Source organism: Tamandua tetradactyla, chromosome 7 (genome assembly GCF_023851605.1).
Source record: "Tamandua tetradactyla isolate mTamTet1 chromosome 7, mTamTet1.pri, whole genome shotgun sequence".
NCBI classification, from domain to species: domain Eukaryota; kingdom Metazoa; phylum Chordata; class Mammalia; order Pilosa; family Myrmecophagidae; genus Tamandua; species Tamandua tetradactyla.
This window is the reverse complement of record NC_135333.1, coordinates 6830852-6857229: the sequence shown is the minus strand read 5'-3', so window position 1 is coordinate 6857229 and position 26378 is coordinate 6830852. Positions and strand designations below refer to the sequence as shown.

Genomic DNA, 26378 nt, shown 5'->3' with positions numbered 1-26378 from the left:
ACTAGAAGGAATACATATTTTTTTTATCATCAAGCACATTGCAACAATTAGTTGTAGAACAGATTTCAGAGTTTGGTATGTGTTACAATTCTACCATTTTAGGTTTTTACTTCTAGCTGCTATATGATATTGGGGACTAAAAGAAATATCCATATAATGTTTTAGCAGTCATACCATATGTTAAACACTGTCTCCTCTGAATAACTCCACCATCACCTTTGATTTTTCTCCCAGTCTTTAGGGGTATTTGGGCTATGTCCATTCTAACTTTTTCGTGTTGAAAGGAGCTGTTGATAATATGGGGTAGGGGGATGGAACTAGCTGATGTTCTGGAGAGGATGGGCCCTCTAGGTTTCAGGACTTATCTGGTCCAGGGACCCATATGGAGGTTATAAGTTTCTGGAAAGATACCCTACTGCATGGAACATTTGTAGAATCTTATATACTGCCCTAGTTGATTTTTAGGATTGGTTGGTGTTCTAGTTTGCTAGCTGCTGGAATGCAATATACCAGAAAAGGAATGGCTTTTTAAAAGGGGAATTTAATAAGTTGCTAGTTTACAGTTTTAAGGCCGAGAAAATGTCCCAATTAAAACAAGTCTATAGAAATGTCCAATCAGAGGCATCCAGGGAAAAATACCTTGGTTCAAGAAGGCCAATGGAGTTCAGGGTTTCTCTCTCAAGTGAGAAGGCACATGGTGAACACAGTCAGGGCTTCTCTTTCGGCTGGAAGGGCACATGGCGAACACGGCATCATTTGCTAGCGTCTTCTCCTGGCTGCCTGTTTCATGAAGCTCCCCGGGAGGCATTTTTTCCTTCTTCATCTCCAAAGGTTGCTGGCTGGTGGACTCTGCTTCTTTTGGCTATGTCGTTCTGCTCTCTCTGAATCTCTCATTCTCCAAAATATTTCCTCTTTTATAGGACTCCAACAAACCAATCCAGATCCACCCAAATGGGTGGAGACATGTCGTCCCCTAGTCCAGTTTAACAGCCACTCTTGACTAAATCCCATCATCCAGGGAGATGATCTGATTACAGTTTCAAATATACAGAATTGAATAGAGATTATTCTACCTTTATGAAATGGGATTTATATTAAAACATGGTTTTTCTTAGGTGGCATACTTCCTTTCAAACCAGTACAGTTGGAATGGTTTTGGTTGGGGTTTGGCAAGTTATGATAGGTAGCAATGTCTAACTGAAGTTTGTGTAAGGCTCCAGTGTAGCCTCTTGACTCTATTTGAACTCTGTCAGCCACTGATACCTTATTAGTTACACATCTTTTCTCCCTTTTGGTCAGGATGGCTTTGTTGATCCTATAGTACCAGGGCCAGATTCATTCCTGGTCTTCCTTTTTGGGGGGTACATGGTCTGGGAATTGAACCCAGGTTTCCAACATGAAAGGCAAGCATTCTACCACCAAACCACTTATGTGCCCTTGGTCTCCCTCATTTTTGAAGGATGGTTTTGCCATATAGAGAATTCTTGGTTGGCAGTTTTTCTTTTTTGGTATCTTAAATACAGCATACCACTGCCTTCTTGCCTCCATGGTTTCTGCTGAGAAACCTGCATATAGTTGTATTGAGCATCTCTTGTATGTGGTGGATCACTTTTCTCTTGCTACTTTCTGAATTCTTAGTCTTTGACAATTTGATTAGTAAGTGTCTTGGGATGAGTTTATGTGAATCTATTCTGTTTGGGGTATGCTGAGCTTCTTGGATCTGTAATTTGATGTCTTTAGTAAGAGATGGGAGATTTTTGGTGATTTTTTTCCTCCATTAGTCTTTCTGCCCCTTTTCCCTTCTCTTCTACTTCTGGGACACTCATAACACTTACATTTGCATGCTTCAAGTTGTCATTCAATTCCCAGAGACCCTGATCATCTTTTTCCATTGTTTTCCCTGTCTCTTACAAAATTTTGCATGCAGGATTTCAGGTATCCTATCCTCTAGTCAGTAATTCTTTCTTCTGCCTCTTCAAATTTGCTGTTGTAAGTTTCTATTGTGTTTTTCATCTCTTCAGTTGTCCCTCTCATTCCCATAAGTTCTGCCATTTGACTTTTCAAGCTTTCAGGTTCTTCTTTATGGTTGCCCAATGTCTTCTTTATACCCTTCATCTTTTTTGCCATATATTTCCTCAATTCATTGATCTGATTTTTAAATTGATTTAGCAGGCTTGTTTGAACATATTTAATTAGTTATTTCATCTCCTATATCTCATTTAAAGTGCTAGTTTGTTCCTTTGAGTGGGCCATATCTATGTTTTTTAATTGTGATTTTTTTGCTGGACATCTGGTTTCCGTGATTAATTTATTCTGAGGTCATTTTTAGTCTTTTACCTAGAGTTTTCTTGTTGGTTAGTTTTGTTCTCTGTTTGTTCTTTGGCATTTAGTTCAACTCATTCTAGACCTCTAGTATAGCTTCTGTTTAACTGATCAGAATTTTTTAGCTCTTCATTTTCTGATTCTTTCACTGCCTATATGAAACCTTTTTTGAGGAGGGTCTCCCCAGTTATGTTCTACCCTAATCAGATTTCCTAGACAAGGCATGCCCGTTTTCAGGAGGGTGTAATCAGTATCAAGTTTCCCTGAGCATGAGACCTAGCAGGTCCTATGGAGCCTCTAGACTGTGCTTTTCTTATCCTGACCAGGAGGTGGTGCTTGTCAGCTCACAGCTCCCTACTGGGTAAAGTGGTGTGGATCCTTGAATTCTCAGGCTGCCACATGCATGGTTGAGACAGAGGCTGAGGTGGAAGGCAAGCTTAAGCTGGGTCTAAAGTCTCAGAATGAGGACTGCTACTTCAGCTGGGTCCTGCCCTGCCATCTCTTGGGGGAATGTATCCACTTTAGGAAATTATCTCTTTTGCTTGACTTATTTTGTCTCTCAGATTTATCTTAACTGCATTCTTTCCTTGGTCAGTGCTTACAATTGAAAATGTCTGAGGCCTTCTCTAATGAGTTACTTAGAATACTAAAAAAAAGAAGGAAAAAAGAAAGAGAAAACATAAAATAAAATAAAATCCCTTTCAGAGCCAGTCCCTGTCCCCCCAGATTTGACAGTCAAGAGCCAGAGTTGATATTTGGCTCTATGTGCCCCTTTTCTTGGGGTACAACCCCTTTCCATTACTTTAAGCTCAGCTGACTCAAAAAGCCTCCATTTAAAAAATTTTTGTTTTTCTTTGTCAGTTCCTTCTCTCTGCTGGGAGAGACCTTGAGGTTACTTTCTTGCTTTCTTTGGGTTTATCTGTGGTCCGAGCTTGTACTTATCAGTCAGATTTGTTGATTATAACTGCACTTGGAGCTTGGTTGAGCTACCATCCCTTGTTCTAGTAGAGAATGCTTCTTTTTCCCACAGGGAACTTTTTCCAACAGCCTGCAATGCCCATGGGGTGGAGTGTCAGTCTTCACAGGTTGGGGCTTTAACTTAAGTTCTCTGCTGAGATCTTGGCCCTTCCACCCATTCCAGACTTGTGTATGATGTGTGTCTGGTTGCAGATGTCCCCAAACACTTGTTCCATTCAGTTCCTGGCTATTTACTAGCTGCTCCAGAGGACTAACCACAACTCCCTGTGCCACCATCTTGCCCTGCCATTGTTCCTATGGTTAGTTCTTAAACTTCAGCTTTGCCTAATACAGCATTTTTTTCACGCTTGTCACTCACTCTCTTTGAAATATGTTCTTCTTTTGGTTTCCAGGATACTATATATTTTTATTTTTTTTCCTATCTCCCTGACCAGTCTTCCACAGTATTGTTTGCTTGTTCCTCTTCCACCTCTGACATCTGATCATTTGGACCTCAGGATTCAAGTCTTGAACTTTTTCCTCTCTCTACCTTGGCTATTTCATTCAGTCTCTTGCTTTAAATTCCATCTATCCAGCTGACTCTCAAATTAAAATCTCTAGTCAAGGATTCTCAGCTGTTGATCAACATCTCTACTTAGATAATTAATAAGTATTGCAAACTTGTGTCAGGAACCAAATTCCACATTCATTTTTATTCTCTCTCTCTCCTCCTATGAGAACATAAGCTTCATGAGGGCAGAGATTTTTTTTCATGTTTTTTTTTTACTTCTAATTTTATATCCCCAGCACTTAGTGCACAGCTTATGTGAGTCCCTCAATAAATATCTTGAATGAAAACATGAATAAAAAATAGATGCAAATAAATTATTTAGAATGAAGCTCAGAGAGACAGTAGGTTAGTAAATAATAAAGAGTGCTTAAAAGACATGGAGAGTAGGATAAGAAGGTCTAACATGTCTAATTGGAGTTCCAGAAAAAGATAATAGAGAAAATAGAAAAGAAGTAGTATTGATTCCATCATATCAATATGAAAAAGGCAACCCTATAGGCAAATGAACAAAAGACATGAAGAGACATTTCATACAAGGCGAAATACAAATGTGTTATAAAACATAACATTGTACCTCATTAATGCAAATTTTAAAAAATGAGATACCCTTTCATGCTTAATAGATTGGCAAAAATTAAAATATAAATTAATATAAAATATTGGTGAATGTATGTGTATTAGTTAGGGGTCTCTAGGGAAACAGAATCAGTAGGAACACTTGCAAATATAAAATTTATAAAAGTGTCTCACATGACTGTGGGAAAACAGAGTCCAAAATCTGCAGGGCGGGCTGTGAAACCAATGACTCTGATGGAAGGTCTGGACAAACTCCGCAGGAGAGGCTCACCAGCCGAAGCAGGAGTAGAGCCTGTCTCTTCTGAATCCTCCTTAAAAGGCTTCCCGTGATTAGATTAAGCATCACTCATTACAGAAGATACTCCCCTTTGGCTGATTACAAATAGAATCAGCTGTGGATGCAGTTGACGTGATCATGATCTAATTCTATGAAATGTCCTCATTGCAACAGACAGGCCAGCACTTGCCCAACCAGACAAACAGGTACCATCACTTGGCCAAGTTGACGCATGAACCTGACCATGACAATATGGCTCAGTAGTAACATCTGTCACCTGTTGGTAGGAGTGTAAATTGGCATAACTGTTTTGGAAACCATCCTGCCATTCTGAAATAAAGTAAACATGTACTTATAGCAGTTCCACTCCTGAATATATAACCTGGAGAAATTCTTGCTCATGTGTACCAAGAAGCATGTAAAAAATGTTTGTTGTAGTATTGTTATTTAGCCAGATCTGGAAACAACCTAGATACATATTATATTCATTTCTTATTTTGCCGTAACAAATTACTGCGAACTTGGTGGCTTAAAACATTATATGTTTATTGCCTTATAGTTCTTTGTGCCAAAAATTTGAAAATGGGCCTTACAGGATTAAAATTTAAGGTATCAGCAAGGCTGTATTTTTTCTGGAGGCTCAAAGGGAGAATTCATTGCTTGTCCTTTCCAGCTTCTAGAGACTACTGTGTCCCTTGGCAGGTGACTCCTTCCTCCGTCTTCAAAGCCAGCAGTGTAACCTCTTTCAATCTTGGACTCTATCTCTTCTTACCCATGCCTCCTGTTTCCCTCTTCTGAGAACTCTTGAGATTACATCTACAGAGTCCCTTTTGCCATATAAAGTAGTATATTCACAGGTTTTGAGGATTACAGTATAGACAACTTTAGGGGGCTATTCTTCCTACCATGTGGATCAGCAATAGAATAAAATGTGATATTTTCATATAATGAATCACCGTATAACAGGGAAAAAGAGCTAGCTACTACAAAATTCATCAGCCCAGATAGACACCAAAATAAAATGTTGACAAAAGAAGCACAGAAGAATTTCCACATAGAATCCATTAATATTAAAGTTTAAAAAAACAAAAAACAGCTAAGTATTGTTTAGGATTGGATATATGTGAAGAAATTACAAAGGAAAGTAAAGAAATCAGTAACAGAAATAATATTTATTTTTACCAACAAAAATAAGATTTATTTTTACCTGTAAGGGAAGGGACATGAATATAATTAAGGAAGGATTTGTAGACTGCTGGCTATATTCCATTTCTGTTTCTTAAAGCTTTGATACACAAGGTTTTATTTTATTAGAGTCTTTAAAAGTTACAAAAGTATATACATGGTAATATTGTATACCTTGCCCTAGCCCCTATCACAATTAAAGTATTTCAAAGAAATGTAATAAAATATGGTGGTTGGCAAAATAAAAATCAACAATTTAAGAAAAGTTCATAAGAAAGAATAATCACCAAATAATATGTTTTTAAAAACTAGGAAGTTTCTTGGTTTGTATTTGTTTCTCTCTCGTTGTTTAGAGAGCTAGGGTTTGATCTCTTGTAAGTTGTAAGCTAGAGCAATGGGATGAAATTCAGTAGCGTTAGTGATCCTAGTAAGCTGGGTGGCGAAGCTTGTAGCGTTCCAGAGCTAAAATTCTTGATAAGGATCTCTTGTTTTTTATCTTAAGATAATATAGCTCTAAACTCTCTTATGTTTTAGGGAACTTTGGGACACATTCACATTCTTAGGGAGAAAGAATGAGAAGCATACAGTTGGCAAGGATTGGTTCCCATTCTCTGATCATTATTTGCACTTACTCCTATGAATGCCTTTAACAGGTGAAACTTCACTTTGCTTTCATTTTAAATTATAGGTACATATATAGTTGTAAGAAATAATACAGAGAAATCCCATTACTCTTTAACCAGTTTTTAATGGTAACATCTTATAAACGTGTAGTGCAATTTTATAACCAGGATGTTATATTGGTGTAATCCGCTGATTTTATTCAGGTTTCCCCAGTTCTGTTTGTCTTCATTTGCCTATGTTTGTGTGTGTGTGTGTGTGATTTAATTCTGTACAATTTTATAACATGAATAGGTTTATGTATCCACCACCACAGTCAAGAGACTGAATAGTTTAATCACCGCAAGTATCACTCATGTTGTCCTTTTATAACCACACCCACCCACCACTATCCTTAAAACTTGGCAAACATTCTGTTCTCCATTTCTAAAATGTTTTCATTTCAAAATTTTATATAAATGGAATTGTAATATATGTAACCTTTTAGGATTGACTTTTTTTTTTATCAGCATTATTCCCGGAAGATTCATCCAGGTTGTGTGTGTCAGTGAGTTCCATTTTGTAATTCAGCAGAAGAATGTTTTATGAGATTTTTGGACCCTGAATTCACTTTGGAAATATCCATCTCTCTTCTTAGATTGATGAATACTTTCGGTAGCAGATAAGAGCATAGATTTTAAAATCTAATAGGCTTAGGAATAAGTTCATTTCTACAATGGAAAAGTATTTTAAATTTGCTAAACCTTAATTTCCTGTAAAATGGGGATAGTGATACCTATTTCAGAGGGTGCTGTTAAAGGGTAGATGACATAAAAAGTTCTTACCACAGTGCCTGTCACATAAGCATTCAATAAATGGCAGCCTAAACGAGAGACATAAGTTACTACAGCAGTGGTTTTACAATCTGTGACATCTGTGTTACTCTGGTAAGAGATTACCATAGCATTTGAATAGCTGTTTGGATTTTATATATGTTTTATGCAAAAGGAGTGTCCAGTATTTTTCTTTTTGTCTGCTAGCCAATATTTAGTTATTCGGAATGGCTATATATAATTTTCTGTTGTTTCTTATTTAATTAACCATAGTAAAAAAGATGACTACCTTAATATTATGTACCTTAGTCATTAAATATTGGCTAACTTAAATGAATCTGGTGTCTTTTTATATAGTAGTTCAGGTTGGAACATCTGTGGTTTACATATTTTAAGTTATATATATATTTTTCCAGGTCAGTGGAGTCCTAGATGATTGCTTGTGTGATATTGTCAGCATTGATAACTTCAACACCTACAAAATCTTCCCCAAAATAAAAAGATTGCAGGAGCGAGACTATTTCCGTTATTATAAGGTAAGATTATATATATTTTTCTTTATTAGAGAAATTGTGGGTTTACAGAGCAATCATGCCTAAAATATAGGATTCCTGTATTCCACCCTATTATTAACAGTTTGTATTGATGTGGAACATTTGTTAAAATTGACAAAAACACAATTTTTATAATTTTACCATTAACTATAGTCCATGGTTTAACTTAGGGTTCACTATGTAGTGTAGTTTCATGGATTTTTTAAAAAATTTTTTGTTCTGTTACCATATATACAATCCAACATTTCCCTTTTTAATCACATTCAGGTGTATATTTTAGTGTTGTTAATTACATTTACAGTGTTGTCCTCCTATCACCACCATCCATTAACAAAACATTTCCGTCATTCCAAATAGGAGCCCTGTACATTTTAAGTCTTAACTTTCCATTCCCTATTTCCACCTTGTCCCCTGGTAACCTATATTCTAGATTTTGATACTATGTCTTTGCTTATTTTAATTATTCCAAATCAGTGAGATCATACAATACGTGTTCTTTTGTGTGTGGCTTATATCAGTCAACGTGATTTCTTCAAGGTGCATCCATGTTGTTCCATGTGTCAGGACTTCATTCCTTTTTACAGCAATTTTGAATAATATTGTACATATATACCATATTATCCATTCACCAGTTAACGGGCAGTTAGGTTGCTTCCATCCTTTGACAATTTGTAATAATGCTGCTGTGAACATTGATATGCAATTATCTGTTTGAGTCCCTGTTTTCAAATCTTTTGGATATATACCTAGAAGTAGAATTGCCAGGTCACATGTAGTTCTATACTTAGCTTCTATAGTCTGTATTATAAACACCAGCAGCTGTATCATTTCACGTTGTCACCAGCAGTGAGTATTCCTCTTTCTCTACATCCTCACCAATACTTATTTCCCATTTTAAAAATCACAGCTATTTAGTGGGTGTGAAATAGCATTTCATTGTTGTTTTTTAAAAAAAAACATTTTTATTGTTAAATATAAGATATATACAAAGAAAAGAAAAAGCAATGATTTTCAAAGAACACTTCAGTAAGTCGATACAGAACAGATTTCACAATATGTTATGGGTTACCATTCCACTATTTCAGATTTTTCCTTCTAACTGCTCCAAAACACTGGAGGCTAAAAGAAATCATTTTTTTTTCTTTTTTGTGAAAGCTAACATATATATAGTAAAAAGCAATAACTTTCAAAGCACGTTGCAACAATTAATTGTAGAACAGATTTCAGAGTTTGTTCTGGGTTACAATTCTACCATTTTAGGTTTTTACTTCTAGCTGCTATAAAGTACTGGAATCTAAAAGAAATTTCAATATAATAATTCAGCAATCATACTCATTTCTTAAAATCCTACCTTTTTTGTATAACTCCACTATCACCTTTGAACTTTCTCTCACTCTTTAGGGGTATTTGGGCTATGACCATTCTAACTTTTTTGTATTGGAACTATATGGGATAGGGAGATAGAACTATTTGATGTTCTGGAGAGGCTGGGCCCTCTAGGTTTCAGGACTTATCTGGTCCAGGGATCCATCTGGAGGTTATAGGTTTCTGGAAAGCTACTCAAGTGCATGGAACCGTTGTGAAATCTTATATATTGCCCTAGCTGTTTTTCTGTATTAGCTGGAATGGTCCTGGTTGCAAGTTTGGCAAGTTATGATAGGTAGCAACATCTAACTGAAGCTTGTGTAAGAGCAACCTGCAGAGTAGCCTCTTGACTCTATTCGAACTCTCTTAGCCACTGATACCTTATTAGTTACACTTCTTTTCCCCCTTTTGGTCAGGATGGAATTGTTGAGCCTACGGTGCCAAGGCCAGACCTATCCCTGGGAGTCATCTCCCCCAACCCGCCAGTGAGACTTTCACCCCTAAATGTCATGTCCCACATAGTGGGGAGGGCAATGATTTCACTTGCAGAGAGAGTAAGGCCACATCCGAGCAACAAAAGAAGTCCTCCAGAAGTTAACTCTTAGACATATCTATAGGTAAGCTAAGCTTCTTTGCTACTTACATAAGCTTCACAAGAATAAATCTCATGATCAAAGGCTTGGCTTATTGATTAAGTTGTCTCTAAAGTTTGACACAGTATCAGGGGATTCCCTGATGGTAAAGTTTAATATTCCATATTTTTCCTCCTATCCCTCAAGGAACTTTGCCAATACTTTTTGATTACCTGCTTAACGTACTCTAGGATATATCCAGGCATTACATTAAGGATTAAAGGCCTTCATTCTTATTCTGACCTCCCTGAGTTTGGCTTGTTTAAATGATCTATCCAGACAGGTTGAGTTAGATTATGTGTTACAGAAAATTTAGATTCTGGACATAATAAACCCATCTTCCTTTTGTCTCAAAGAGTAGATGAGATTCTAAAATATAGACAATGTTTTTCTTACCCCTCATTTCTGAATTATTGGCTTCATTCTTAACTCTAAGTACCAGGTTGTACGTATATGAAACAGCCTCTCAAAATCCAGAAATAATAATTACCGCTCTGGGCTAAACGTGACTGCTATAAGAACTTACAATCTAGGCCCCTGTTTTCTTATAAGTATTTACTTAATAAGACCATGTGATAATTTCTCTTCTGTTTTTTGGCTTATTTTGCCTCACCTAATGTCCCACAGGTTCATTTACAATATAGCATGCCTCACAACTTCGTTCCTTTTTGTAGCAGCACAATATTCGATCATATGTGTATACCATCATTCACGAATTTCTCATTCAGTGCATCCTTCAGCTACCTTCACTCATTGGGCACCATGCATAATGTCCAAAGTCAACAGTCTATGAGCACTCTCAGTTTTAGATAACTTCATTGTTCCCAAGGGAAGGATGACCAATATATGCACCCTCACTAAATAGAAAGTCCAAATCTCCCCCCATTATTTACCCCTGGTGTTGCTGTGGTACTGTTGATGTGTTCCTGTATGCAATAGCAGTTTTCCCCCTATACTCTGAACTTATACACTCTTTGTAAAGATTCATACATTTGCAGTAGTTCATACAATAACTTATTTATATTTGTAGTGTTAATCATTGAAACACATGGCTCTATGCAATCCCCTTCAATCATGTTCACTTTCAGTATGGTAATATTACTTATAGACCCACTAGTGAAACACTAACTTCGATCTGTTCCCTTTTGTTTGAGTCCAACCTCATTAGCTAACCATTCACCCCTCTCTAGCTTCCATGTATCTGTGAGTCTTCTATAGTCTGTGTTATAAGCTGCTGATTTTACCTTTACCATGGTCATTAAAGTGAAGTCATATAGAATCTATACTTTTGTGTTTGGCTTATTTCACTTAACATATGTCCTCAAGGCTTATCCATCTTGTCATGTCCTTCAGGATATCATTTTATCTTACTACTTCATAATATCCTGTTGTATATATATACCACATTTTGTTAATCCACTCATATGTTAATGGGCACTTGGGTTGTTTGAATCTTTTGGCAATTGTGAATAAGGCTGCAGTGAACCTTGGTGTACAAATGTCTGTTTGTGTCACTGCTTTCAGCTCTTCTGGTTATATACCAAATAGTGGTATTGCTGGGTCATAAGGCAACTCGATATTTAGTTTCCTAAAGAACCACCAAACTGTCTTTCATAGCAGCTATCCCATTGTACATTCCCACCAGCAGTGCATAAGTGTCCCAATTTCTCCACATCTTCTCCAGCATTTGTAGTCTCCTGTTTGTTTAATAGCAGCCATTCTTATAGGTGTGAGGTGGTATCTCATTGTAGTCTTGATCTGCATTTCCCTTATAGCAAATGAAAATGAACATCTCTTTATGTGCTTTTTAGCCATCTGTGTTTATTCTTCAGAAAAATGCCTGTTCATATCGTTAGCCCATTTTATGATTGGATTGTTTTTTCTTTGGTTGTTGAGTTGTATAATTTCTTTATGTATACAGGATATCAAACCTTTATCTGATGTATGATTTCCAAATATTTTCTCTCATTGAGTTGGCTACCTCTTCACCTTTTTGACAAAGTCTTTTGAGATGCAGAAGCATTTGATTTTGAGGGGTTCCCATTTATCTGTTTTTTTCTTTTGTTGCCTATGTTTTTGGTGTAATTTAGGAAGCTACCTCCTATTACTAGGTCTTGGAGATGTTTCCGTACATTTTCTTCTAGGAGCTTTATGTTACTGGTTCTTATATTTAGGTGTTTGATCCACTATGAGTTAATTTTTGTATAGGATGTAAGGTAAGGGTCCTCTTTCATTCTTTTGTCTATTGATATCCAGTTTTTCCATGCCCATTTATTGAAAAGACTATTTTGTCCCAGTTCAGTGGATTTGGGGACCTTGTTGAGGATCAGTTGACCATAGATTTGGTGGTCTATTTCTGCATTCTCAATTTGATTCCATTAGTAAATACTTCTACCTTGTGCCAGTACCAGGCTGTTTTGACCACTGTGGCTTTATAATAAGTTTTAAAATCAGGATGTGTTAATCCTTCCACTTTGTTCTTCTTTGTAAGGATGCTTTTAGCTATTTAGGGTCTCATTCCCTTCCAGATGAATTTGGTAACTAGCTTTTCCAAGTCTTCAAATTAAGTTTCTGGAATTTTTATTGGTACTACATTGAATCTGTAGATCAATTTGGGTAGAATTGACATCTTAACTATTTAACCTTGCTATCCATGGGCAGGGAATGTCTTTTGATATGTTTAGATCTTCTTTGATGTCTTTTAGCAATGTTATGTAGTTTTCTGCATACAAGTCCTTTATATCCATATTTAAGTATCCCTAGATATTTGACTCTTTTAGTTGCTATTTTGAATGGAATTTGTTCCTTAATTGACTCCTCAGTTAGGTCATTGCTTGTGTATAGAAACATTACTGATTCTTGCACATTAATTTATATCTTGCCCCCATCTTGCTGAATTTGTTTTCATTAGCTCAAGTAACTTTGTGGTAGATTTCTCTGAATTTTCCAAGCATAGTATCATGTCATCTGCAAATAATGTAGGTTTTACTTCTTCCTTTCCACTTTGGATGCCTTTTATTTGTTTGTACTGCCTAAGTGCTCTTGCTAAAACTTGTAGTACAATGTTGAATAATAATGGTGACAGACTCTCATTCCTTATCTTAGGGGGAAAGTGTTCAGTCTTTGTCTATGGAATACGATGCTGGCTATGGGTTTTTCATATATGTCCTTTATCATATTGAAAAAGTTACCTTCGATTCTTAACTTTTGAAGTGTTTTATCAGAAAAGGATGTTGAATTTTGTTGAATGCTTTTTTCACCATCAATTGAGATGATCATGTGATTTTCCCTTTTTTGTTTTATTAATGTGCTGTATTACATTATTGATATTTCTTGTGTTGAACCATCCTTGCATTCATGGTATAAACTCCACTGGTTGTGGTGAATATTTCTTTTTTTTTTTTTTTTTTGGTTTATTTTTTAATTTTTTTATTAACGGAAAGAAAGAAAAAAAGAAAAATAAATAAAAAAAGAAATTAACACAACATTTAGAAATCATACCGTTCTACATATGCACTCAGTAATTCTTAACATCATCACATAGATCCATGATCATCGTTTCTTAGTACATTTGCATCGGTTTAGAGGAACTAGCAACACAACAGAAGAAGATATAAAATGTTAATATAGAGAAAAGAAATAAAAGTAGTAATGATAGTAAAAAACAACAACAAAAAAACCCCTATAGCTCAGATGCAGCTTCATTCAGTGTTTTAACATGATTATTTTACAATTAGGTATTATTGTGCTGTCCATTTTTGAGTTTTTGTATCTAGTCCTGTTGCACAGTCTGTATCCCTTCAGCTTCAATTACCCATTGTCTTACCCTGTTTCTAACTTCTGCTGGACTCTGTTACCAATGACATATTCCAAGTTTATTCTCGAATGTCCGTTCACATCAGTGGGACCATACAGTATTTGTCCTTTAGTTTTTGGCTGGACTCACTCAGCATAATATTCTCTAGGTCCATCCATGTTATTACATGTTTCATAAGTTTATCTTGTCTTAAAGCTGCATAATATTCCATCGTATGTATATACCACAGTTTGTTTAGCCACTCGTCTGTTGATGGACATTTTGGCTGTTTCCATCTCTTTGCAATTGTAAATAACGCTGCTATAAACATTGGTGTGCAAATGTCCGTTTGTGTCTTTGCCCTTAAGTCCTTTGAGTAGATACCTAGCAATGGTATTGCTGGGTCGTATGGCAATTCTATATTCAGCTTTTTGAGGAACCGCCAAACTGCCTTCCACAGTGGTTGCACCATTTGACATTCCCACCAACAGTGGATAAGTGTGCCTCTTTCTCCGCATCCTCTCCAGCACTTGTCATTTTCTGTTTTGTTGATAATGGCCATTTTGGTGGGTGTGAGATGATATCTCATTGTGGTTTTGATTTGCATTTCTCTAATGGCCAGGGACATTGAGCATTTCTTCATGTGCCTCTTGGCCATCCGTATTTCCTCTTCTGGTAGGTGTCTGTTCAAGTCTTTTTCCCATTTTGTAATTGGGTTGGCTGTCTTTTTGTTGTTGAGTTGAACAATCTCTTTATATATTCTGGATACTAGCCCTTTATCTGATATGTCATTTCCAAATATTATCTCCCATTGTGTAGGCTGTCTTTCTACTTTCTTGGTGAAGTTCTTTGATGCACAAAAGTGTTTAATTTTGAGGAGCTCCCATTTATTTCTTTCTTTCTTCAGTGCTCTTGCTTTAGGTTTAAGGTCCATAAAACCACCTCCAGTTGTAAGATTCATAAGATATCTGCCTACATTTTCCTCTAACTGTTTTATGGTCTTAGACCTAATGTTTAGGTCTTTGATCCATTTTGAGTTAACTTTTGTATAAGGTGTGAGATGCGGGTCTTCTTTCATTCTTTTACATATGGATATCCAGTTCTCTAGGCACCATTTATTGAAGAGACTGTTCTGTCCCAGGTGAGTTGGCTTGACTGCCTTATCAAAGATCAAATGTCCATAGATGAGAGGGTCTATATCTGAGCACTCTATTCGATTCCATTGGTCGATATATCTATCTTTATGCCAATACCATGCTGTTTTGACCACTGTGGCTTCATAATATGCCTTAAAGTCCGGCATCGTGGGAACTCCAGCTTCGTTTTTTTTCCTCAAGATGTTTTTAGCAATACGGGGCACCCTGCCCTTCCGGATAAATTTGCTTATTGGTTTTTCTAATTCTGAAAAATAAGTTGTTGGGATTTTGATTGGTATTGCATTGAATCTGTAGATCAGTTTAGGTAGGATTGACATCTTAATTATATTTAGTCTTCCAATCCATGAACACGGTATGCCCTTCCATCTATTTAGGTCTTCTGTGATTTCTTTTAGCAGTTTTTTGTAGTTTTCTTTATATAGGTTTTTTGTCTCTTTAGTTAAATTTATTCCTAGGTATTTTATTCTTTTAGTTGCGATTGTAAATGGGATTCGTTTCTTGATTTCCCCCTCAGCTTGTTCATTACTAGTGTATAGAAAAGCTACAGATTTTTGAATGTTGATCTTGTAGCCTGCTACTTTGCTGTACTCATTTATTAGCTCTAGTAGTTTTGTTGTGGTTTTTTCCGGATTTTCGACATATAGTATCATATCGTCTGCAAACAGTGATAGTTTTACTTCTTCCTTTCCAATTTTGATGCCTTGTATTTCTTTTTCTTGTCTAATTGCTTTGGCTAGAACTTCTAACACAATGTTGAATAATAGTGGTGATAGTGGACATCCTATCTTGTTCCTGATCTTAGGGGGAAAGTTTTCAATTTTTCCCCATTGAGGATGATATTAGCTGTGGGTTTTTCATATATTCCCTCTATCATTTTAAGGAAGTTCCCTTGTATTCCTATCTTTTGAAGTGTTTTCAACAGGAAAGGATGTTGAATCTTGTCAAATGCCTTCTCTGCATCAATTGAGATGATCATGTGATTTTTATGCTTTGATTTGTTGATGTGGTGTATTACATTAATTGATTTTCTTATCTTGAACCATCCTTGCATACCTGGGATGAATCCTACTTGGTCATGATGTATAATTCTTTTAATGTGTTGTTGGATACAATTTGCGAGAATTTTATTGAGGATTTTTGCATCTATATTCATTAGAGAGATTGGTCTGTAGTTTTCTTTTTTTGTAATATCTTTGCCTGGTTTTGGTATGAGGGTGATGTTGGCTTCATAGAATGAATTAGGTAGTTTTCCCTCCACTTCGATTATTTTGAAGAGTTTGAGGAGAGTTGGTACTAATTCCTTCTGGAATGTTTGATAGAATTCACATGTGAAGCCGTCTGGTCCTGGACTTTTCTTTTTAGGAAGCTATTGAATGACTAATTCAATCTCTTTACTTGTGATTGGTTTGTTGAGGTCATCTATTTCTTCTTGAGTCAAAGTTGGTTGTTCATGTCTTTCCAGGAACCCGTCCATTTCCTCTAAATTGTTGTATTTATTAGCGTAAAGTTGTTCATAGTATCCTGTTATTACCTCCTTTATTTCTGTGAGGTCAGTAGTTATGTCTCCTCTTCCATTTCTGATCTTATTTATTTGCATCCTCTCTCTTCTTCTTTTTGTCAATCTTGCTAAGGGCCCATCAATCTTATTGATTTTCTCATAGAACCAACTTCTGGTCTTATTGATTTTCTCTATTGTTTTCATGTTTTCAATTTCATTTATTTCTGCTCTAATCTTTGTTATTTCTTTCATTTTGCTTGCTTTGGGATTAGTTTGCTGATCTTTCTCCAGTTCTTCCAAGTAGACAGTTAATTCCTGAATTTTTGCCTTTTCTTCTTTTCTGATAAAGGCATTTAGGGCAATAAATTTCCCTCTTAGCACTGCCTTTGCTGCGTCCCATAAGTTTTGATATGTTGTGTTTTCATTTTCATTCGCCTCGAGGTATTTACTAATTTCTCTTGCAATTTCTTCTTTGACCCACTCGTTGTTTAAGAGTGTGTTGTTGAGCCTCCACGTATTTGTGAATTTTCTGGCACTCGGCCTATTATTGATTTCCAACTTCATTCCTTTATGATCCGAGAAAGTGTTGTGTATGATTTCAATCTTTTAAAATTTTTTAAGACTTGCTTTGTGACCCAGCATATGGTCTATCTTTGAGAATGATCCATGAGCACTTGAAAAAAAGGTGTATCCTGCTGTTGTGGGATGTAATGTCCTATAGATGTCTGTTAAGTCTAGCTCATTTATAATAATATTCAGATTCTCTATTTCTTTATTGATCCTCTGTCTAGATGTTCTGTCCATTGATGAGAGTGGTGAATTGAAGTCTCCAACTATTATGGTATATGTGTCTATTTCCCTTTTCAGTGTTTGCAGTGTATTCCTCATGTATTTTGGGGCATTCTGGTTCGGTCCATAAATATTTATGATTGTTATGCCTTCTTGTTTAATTGTCCCTTTTATTAGTATATAGTGTCCTTCTTTGTCTCTTTTAACTGTTTTACATTTGAAGTCTAATTTGTTGGATATTAGTATAGCCACTCCTGCTCTTTTCTGGTTGTTATTTGCATGAAATATCTTTTCCCAACCTCTCACTTTAAACCTATATTTATCTTTGGGTCTAAGATGCGTTTCCTGTAGACAGCATATAGAAGGATCCTGTTTTTTAATCCATTCTGCCAGTCTATGTCTTTTGATTGGGGAATTCAGTCCATTAACATTTAGAGTTATTACTGTTTGGATAATATTTTCCTCTACCATTTTGTCTTTTGTATTATATATATCATATCTAACTTTCCTTCTTTCTACACTCTTCTCCATATCTCTCTCTTCTGTCTTTTTGTATCTGACTCTAGTGCTCCCTTTAGTATTTCTTGCAGAGCTGGTCTCTTGGTCACAAATTCTCTCAGTGACTTTTTGTCTGAGAATGTTTTAATTTCTCCCTCATTTTTGAAGGACAGTTTTGCTGGATATAGGAGTCTTGGTTGGCAGTTGTTCTCTTTTAGTAACTTAAATATATCATCCCACTGTCTTCTAGCTTCCATGGTTTCTGCTGAGAAATCTACACATAGTCTTATTGGGTTTCCCTAGTATGTGATGGATTGCTTCTCTCTCGCTGCTTTCAAGATCCTCTCTTTCTCTTTGACCTCTGATATTCTAACTAATAAGTGTCTTGGGGAACGTCTATTTGGGTCTAATCTCTTTGGGGTGCGCTGTACTTCTTGGATCTGTAATTTTAGGTCTTTCATAAGAGTTGGGAAATTTTCAGTGATAATTTCTTCCATTAGTTTTTCTCCTCCTTTTCCCTTCTCTTCTCCTTCTGGGACACCCACAACACGTATATTTGTGCGGTTCATATTGTCCTTGAGTTCCCTGATACCCTGTTCGAATTTTTCCATTCTTTTCCCGATAGTTTCTGTTTCTTTTTGGAATTCAGATGTTGTATCCTCCAAATCACTAATTCTATCTTCTTTCTCTTTAAATCTATCGTTGTAGGTATCCATTGTTTTTTCCATCTTTTCTACTTTATCCTTCACTTCCATAAGCTCTGTGATTTGTTTTTTCAGTTTTTCTATTTCTTCTTTATGTTCAGCCCATGCCTTCTTCATGTCCTCCCTCAATTTATCGATTTCGTTTTTGAAGAGGTTTTCCATTTCTATTCGTATATTCAGCCTTAGTTGTTTCAGCTCCTATATCTCATTTGAACTATTGGTTTGTTCCTTTGACTGGGCCATATTTTCAATTTTCTGAGCGTGACCTGCTATCTTCTGCTGGCATCTGGGCCTTTAGTCAGATTTCCCTGAGTGTTAGACCCCACAGGTTGTAAGATTTTTCTGTGAAATCTTTGGGTTCTGTTTTTCTTATCCTGCTCAGTAGGTGGCGCTCGTGGCACACGTTTGTCTACGGGATCCACCAGTAAAAGTTGCTGTGGGTCCTTTAACTCGAAAACTCTCGCCGTAGGGGAGGTTTGGCAGCCGAAGCGTCTTGGAAGAGTGCCAGCCGGCCCGGGGGTCCGAACGCGGGGAGGGTCGCCAGCCGCCAAATTTCCTAGTCGGCCCGGGGTGCCAAGTGTGGCGGAAAGGCGCCAGCTGTCGCAGCCCGGGAGAGTGCACTGTTCCCAGGCGGACCGGGGAGTCACGTGTTTGGAAGGGACCCCCTGGTCACCGTTCTCCGCAGTCTGGGGATTTCTGACCCAACTCTTTCAGTTGGCCCGGGGGGCCTCACGTGGTGGGGACGCCAGCCACCGCGGCCTGAGGGGATTGCCTGCCCAATTCTGCCAGCTGGCCTGGGAAGGAGGAAGGGAGGGATTCCGGCCACTTGCCGTCCCGCCCAGGAAAGCCCGCGTCCCTCGGTGTTCTCACCGGAGCTGGTTCTCCCAGACAGTCAGCCGTTCCAGAATGGGGTACGCTGTCCCTTTGATCTCCTTCGTGGCTCCGGGAGCTGCTCTGTATTGTCTCCACTCCCCCAGTAGCTGTTCTGGAGGAGGAAAGGTGAGGGCGGCAAGGCTGTTGAGGCTGGTGGCGGAGGAGCCGGTGAAGACGGGGGAAGAGGGCACCGTGGTGGTTGGAGAGCCGCCGGAGCAGGAGGGGGAAGAGGGGAGAAGGAGGGCGGGCGGGTCAGCTGCTGCGGGGCGTGGGCGCCGCGCGGCGGGCCGGCAGAGAAAGCGAATATTTCTTTTAATGTGCTGTTGGATTCAATCTGCCAATATTTTGTTGAGAATTTTTGCATCTGTGTTCATCAGGGAGCTTGGTCTGTAATTTTCCTTTCTTGTAACATCTTTACCCTGTTTTGGTATTAAAGTGATAATAGCTTCATAAAATGAGTTAGGTAGTGTTCCTTTCACCCCAAATTTTTGGAACTGTTTGAGCAGGATTGGTGTTCATTATTTTTGGAATGCTTGATAAAATTCCCCAGTGAAGCCATCTGGTGGCCCTGGGCTTTTCTTTGTAGGAAGATTTTGGTAACTGATTGAATCTCTTTACTTGTGATTAGTTTGTTGAGATCTTCTATTTCGTCTTGAGTTGGTATAGCTTGTTCGTGTGTTTCTAGGAATTTGTCCATTTCATCTAAGTTTTCTAGTTTATTGTCATATAGTTGGTCATAGTATCCTCTCATAATATTTTGTATTTTTCAGGGTCTGTAGTAATGCACCCTTTCTCAATTCTGATTTTGTTTATTTGCATCCTCTCTCTCTTTTTCTTTGTCACACTTGCTTGTGGACCATCGATTTTATTGATTTTCCTGAAGAACCAACTTTTGGTTTTGTTCTTTCTATTGTTCTTTTGTTCTCCCATTCATTTAACTCTGCTTTCGTTTTTGTTATTTCTCTCCTTCTATTTGCTTTGGGGTTAGTTTGCTCTTCTTTTTCAGGTTCCTCCAGGTGAGCAGTTAAGTCCTCAGTGTTTGCTCTTTCTTCTTTTTTAATATTGGTATTTAGGGCAATAAATTTCCCTCTCAGCACAGCCTTTGCCACATCCCATCAGTTGTGAGAGCTTGTATTCTCATTTTCATTCTTCTCCAGATAGTTACTGTTTTCTCTAGCAATTTCTTCTTTGACCCATTGGTTGCTTAAGAGTATGTTATTTACTCTCTACATATTTGTGAATGTTTTCTTTCTTTGGTGGCTGTTGGTTTCCAGCTTCATTCCATTATGATCAGAGAAGTGGTTTGAATAATTTCATTCCTTTTAAATTCATGTAGACCTGTTTTTTGTCCCAGCTTATGAACTATCCTGGAGAATGTTCCATGTGCACTAGAAGAATGTGTATCCTGATGTTTTGGGTGTAACAACCTGTATATGTCTGTTAGGTCTCATTCACTTATAAAATTGTTTAACTCCTCTATTTCCTTGTTTATCCTTTGTCTGGTTGTTGTGTCTATAGAGGAGAGTGCTGTATTGAAGTCTCCTATTATTGTTGAAACATCTATCCCTCCCTTAAATTTTGCCAGTGTTTGTCTCATGTACTGTGGAGCTCCTTGATTGGGAGCATAAAGATTTATGATTGTCATTTCTTCTGGGTGAATTGTCCCTTTTATGAATATATAGTGTCCTTCTTTGTCTCTTGTGCTGTCTTTAAATTTAGTCCATTTTGTCTGATATTAGTATAGCTGCTCTTGCTTTCTTTCTTTGATTACAACTTGCATGGAACTTCTTTTTCCATCCTTTCACTTTCAATCTATTTTTATCCTTGTGTTTGAGATGGTTCTCTTGTAAACATCATACAGCTATATTATATTCCTTAACCCATTCTGCTGATCTGTATCTTTTAATTGGTGAGTTTAACTCATTAACATTCAAGGTTATTACTGCAAAGGTGTTGTTTGAATCCACCATCTTATCCTTAGGATTTTGTTTGTCAGGTTATATATTCTTTTTCCTCTTTTTCTTTTTATCCTTTAAATTACCCTTACTGCTACTGTTCAAGTTCGTGCCCTCCTCCAGACCTCCCTTTCCTGTCTGTTTTTTCCAGCCAGCAGATCTCCTTTTAGAATTTCTCATAGGGCCAGTGTCTTCTTGACATATTCTTTCAGGATTTGTTTGTCTGTGAAAATCTCTCACTCAGTTTTGAAGGGCAGTTTGGCTGGGTAGAGAATTCTTGGCTGCAAATCTTTCTCTTTGAATATTTTAAATATATCATACTGCTGCCTTCTCAACTCTATAGTGCTTAATTGAGCAGCTGGAACTCAGTCTTATGTGGTTTCCCTTGTATGTAGTAGATTGTTTTTCTCTTGCTGCTTTCAGGATTTTCTGCTTTTCTTCAGCATCTGACAGACTGATTAGTATGTTTCTTGGCAAAGACCTATTTGGATTTATTTTATTTGGAGTTTGTTTGGCTTCTTTGATTTGTACATTTTTGTCCTTTATATGGGTTGGGATGTTTTCTCCCATCATATCCTCACCTAATCTTCCTAGGCCTTTTAGTATTTACCCTTTTCCTTTTGGAACATTGATGAGTCTTATATTTGTGTGCTTTGTTTTATCTTTCATTTCCTTGAGATCCAGTTCAATTTTTTCCATCTTTTTTGCTGTTTTCTCTTCTCTGCATTTGAAGTCAGTTGCCCTGTCCTCTATTCTCTTATTCTTTCTTCTACCTCTTCGGATCTGCTCTTGTCTGTCTCTGTTATATTATTATTTGGTCTACAGCATCTTTAATCACTGTGCTATCTATTTTTCTACTTATTCTTTCAAATTCCTCATTATGCTCTTCTAGTGTCTTGATTTCCTTTATGTCATTAGCCTTCCCACTGATTTTATGCAGTAGAGTTACATGAACGTCTTTGATAAGTTGTTCCAAAGTCTGTGTCTCCTCCGCTGTTTTCATTTGGTCATTAGGCCAGTCTAGATCTGTCTGCATGTTGATATGCTTAGTGATCTTCTCTTGCCTTTGAGGCGTATAAATATCTTGATAGGGTTACTTTGGAAGTTGATTTCTTTCAGTAGTCTAAAGCTTTGTATTTGTGGGATGGATTTGAAACAAGATGTAGGGCATAGCAGTGTAGTGACAGGTTGCAGCACAGGTACAGACATGGGTCAGGGATGCTGTGCTGGTACCTGTGAGCCTGGAAGTGCAGAGTGTGGGGTTTTAGAGGTGTGGTGTGGGGTTTTGGTGGTGTGGTGCAGCTCATTCAGACCTTGGAGCACAGGACCAGAATGCAGTGTAGGTGACACAGAGGTAGGATGCAGCAGGAGGCAGATTTGGGGGAGTTCAGCAGATGCATGGGGGCTGTGGTACATGCAGCATGTGGGTGGACACATGGAACGTGGGAGTCGTGAGTATCAGTGTGGGGCATGGGACAAAGAGGCTGGGGCACAGGGAGGGCTGGCCAAGGTGTGTCCTTGCACATGGAGGAGAGGTCCAGGGGGTTCAGGGATGCAGATGCATGAGTGTAGAGGTGGGGCACAGGTTGTGGGATTTGTGAAACGTGGGTTGGAGGGTGATGTCTGTTGACCTGGGCCCTGGCACGGGCGCACAGGTACAGGGTCTGGTTGAAGCTGGGGTGCATGTGTATGCAGGGGGAGACTGTAAAGCACAGATGCACATGTGAGCACCTGCCAGGTGTGTGAACAGGACTCATATGCTGGGTGTGGGTGGGGCAAAGTTGTACATGTGTGCAGGGCAGGGGTTGGGGTGTAGGGATCAAGGGGTCGGTGCACAGATGCATGGGTGACCAGTGGAAAGAATGTGGCTATGCACATGTGTGGGTCGGTGGTATGGAGCCCTGGTGTGCACGTGTGCAGAACCCAGGCAGTGGGCTGTGGCTGCGCCTGCATGGGCTAGGAGATGGGTGTGGCCTAGATGTGCAAGTCAGCACATGCCCAGAGTCCAGGGGCATGGTGGGGGCATGCGTGTGCACATATCTGGGTGGCCCTTACACTGATGTACATATGCACAGAGCTCAGGGGATGGGGCAGGGTTGCACTCCTGTATGAGCTGGGAGCGAGAATGACCTGGGTATAAAGATGAGTTCCCGCAGCCTGTATGTGCAGGTGACTGCAAGGGGCAGTAAGGGGGAAGCGCGGGTCGAGGGTCTGGGCACCAGTGAATGGGTCATGGGAGGGGCAGGGTGAGACTCTACTCTTGTGTGGGAGTGGTAGGCTGGGCCAGGCATTTGCATGAGGTGGGGATGCATAGGTTGGGGGCATCTGGGCGATGGAGTTCAGGTGTGTTGGGTGGGGGTGGAGTCATGGGGCAGAGTTGACACACGTCAGGGTAGCGTGTTCAAGGAATGTGGCTTGGCCTATTTTCTAGTCCCTGTCTCCCTGTCCATGTACTCCTGAGGGTTCTGGGCTTCTGTTTCGAAAGGGGTGTGTTAGGCTCTTTGTACTAGTTGGACAGTCTCTGGTTCTCTGTGTCACAATTCTTCAGCTTTTGTAACTGGGGTTTCACTATGTGGTGTAGAAGACTCTCTCCGATCACTTCCATCCTGGAATCGCTGTCCCAGTTGCCTTCTCATCCCTTTTCTAGCTGTTACCTGAAGCAGGGGTGAACTAGACCTATCCTATTCCACCATCTTCCGCAAGAGCACTCATTGCAGGTTTTTTTTTTTTTGAACATTCTTTTTTACTTCATCACATAGTAGTATATTCATCATCATGATCATTTCTTAGAACATTTGCATCAATTCAAAAAAAGAAAAAAATTCGTACATACTATACCCTTTACCCCTCCCTTTTATTGATCACTAGCATTTCAATCTACTAATTTATTTTAACATTTGTTCCCTGTATTATTTATTTATTTTTAATCCATATGTTTTACTCATCTGTCCGTAAGGTAGATAAAAGAAGCATCAGACACAAGGTTTTCACAATCACACAGTCACATTGTGAAAGCTATATCATTATACAATCATCTTCAAGAAACATGGCTCCTGGAACACGGTTCTACATTTTCAGGCAGTTCCCTCCAGCCTCTCTGTTAGGCCTTAACTAAAAAGGTGATATCTATTTCATGCATAAGAATAACTTCTAGGATAACCTCTCCACTCTGTTTGGAATCTCTCAGCCATTGACACTTTATTTTGTCTCATTTCCCTCTTCCCCCTTCCGGTTGAGAAGGTTCTCTCAATCCGTTGGTGCTAAGTCCCAGCTCATTCTAGGATTTCTGTCTCATGTTGCCAGAAAGGTCCACGCACCTGGGAGTCATGTTCCACGTAGAGAGGGGGAGGGCAGTGAGTTTGCTTGTCATGTTGGCTGAGAGAGAGAGGCCACATCTGAGCAACAAAAGAGGTTCTCTTAGGGGTGCCTCTTAGGTCTAGTTTTAGGTAGGCTTAGCCTATCCTTTGCAGGGTTAAGTTTCATGTGAACACACCCCAAGATTGGGGGCTCAGTGTATTGCTTTGGTTGTCCCCACTGCTTCTGAGAATATCAAGAATTCTCCACATGAGGAAGTTTAATTTTTCCCCCCTCTCACCATTCCCCCAAGAGGATGTTGCAAATACTTTTTTGTTCACTGTTCAAACTCTTCTGGGATTTATCGAGGCATCACTCTGGACAAACCTACAAAATCTCATGCCCTACTCAAGGTTCCATGTACTTATGATGTTCAGTTAAGCTGTCCACATAAGTTATATTAGGAAATGCAGTAGTTAAAATATAAATTTTGTACCAAATAAACATTTTTTGCTTTAGTCTCACACATAAAGTTTTAAAATATGAATTACCATCTGCTTTCAACACCCTGCATTATTGACATTCTTTTGTTCTTCATCATGCAAAACATTTTTAAATTTGTACATTTAGTCACTTTCATTATACACTCTAGGCATTCCTAGATGCTACCATCTCAGTCTTTATCATATATCTTTCCTTCTGATTTCATTTTTGCCCTCAGGCCTGCTCCCTCTATCATTCTCACATTCAGCTTCATTCAGTGTTCTAACATTATTGTATTACAGTTAGGTAGTATTGTGCTATCCATTTCTGAATTTTTACCATAGTCCCTGTTGCACAATCTGTATCCCTTCAGCTGCAATTACCCAATGTCTACCCTATTTCTACCTCCTGATGACCTTTGTTCTTAACTGAAATTATCCAAGTTCATTCATTAATGTTAGTTCATATCTGTGAGACCATACGGTATTTGTCCTTTTGGTTTGGCTAATCTCTCTCAGCATAATGTGCTTAAGGTCCATCCATGTCGTTACATACTTCGTAATCTTATTCTGTCTTACAGCTACATAATATTCCATCGTGTGTATATACCACAGTTTGTTTAGCCACTCATCTATTGATGGACATTTGGGCTGTTTCCATCTCTTGGCAATTGTAAATAATGCTGCTATAAACATTGGTGTGCAAATGTCCGTTTGTGTCTTTGCCCTTATGTCCTTTGAGTAGATTCCCAGCAATGGTATTGCCGGGTCATATGGCAATTCTATACTTAGCTTCCTGAGGAACCACAAAACTGCCTTCCACAGCAGTTGTACCATTTTACGTTCCCACCAACAGTGGATAAGTGTGCCCTTTCTCCACATCCCCTCCAGCACTTGTCATTTTCTGTCTTATTGGTAATGGCCATTCTGGTGGGTGTGAGAGGATATCTCATTGTGGTCTTGATTTGCATTTCCCTAATAGCCAGAGAAGTTGAGCATCTTTTCATGTGCCTTTTGGTCATTTGTATTTCCTCTTCTGAGAAGCGTCTGTTCAAGTCTTTTGCCCTTTTTGTAATTGGGTTGCTTGTCTTTTTCTTGTTGAGTTGAACAATGTCTTTATATATTCTGGATACTAGACCCTTATCTGATATATTTCCAAATGTGGTCTCCCATTGTTTAGGCTGTCTTTTTGCTTTCTTGATGAAGTTCTTTGATGCACAAAAGTGTTTAATTTTGAGGAGTTCCCAGTTATATTTCTTTCTTCAGTACTTGTGCTTTGGGTATAAGGTCTAGGAAACCGCTTCCTATTGTAAGATTTATAAGATATTTCCCTACATTTTCTTCTAATAGTTTTATGGTCTTAGATCTAATGTTTAGGTCTTTGATCCATTTTGAGTTAATTTTTGCATAGGGTGTGAGATATGGATCTTCTTTCATTCTTTTGCATATGGATATCCAGT

The 26378-nt window shown here is 38.4% G+C and overlaps 1 protein-coding gene across 2 annotated transcripts in view; it reads left to right on the top strand.

Annotated features, from left to right (window-relative positions):
- ERO1B (endoplasmic reticulum oxidoreductase 1 beta) overlaps positions 1-26378 on the top strand; it is a 188788-nt gene that overhangs the window by 58183 nt on the left and 104227 nt on the right. For both annotated transcript variants that reach the window (XM_077168419.1, XM_077168420.1), the window contains exon 2: positions 7738-7857. In XM_077168419.1, coding sequence (XP_077024534.1) covers positions 7738-7857 — 120 coding nt within the window. The remainder of the gene's footprint in view (positions 1-7737; positions 7858-26378) is intronic.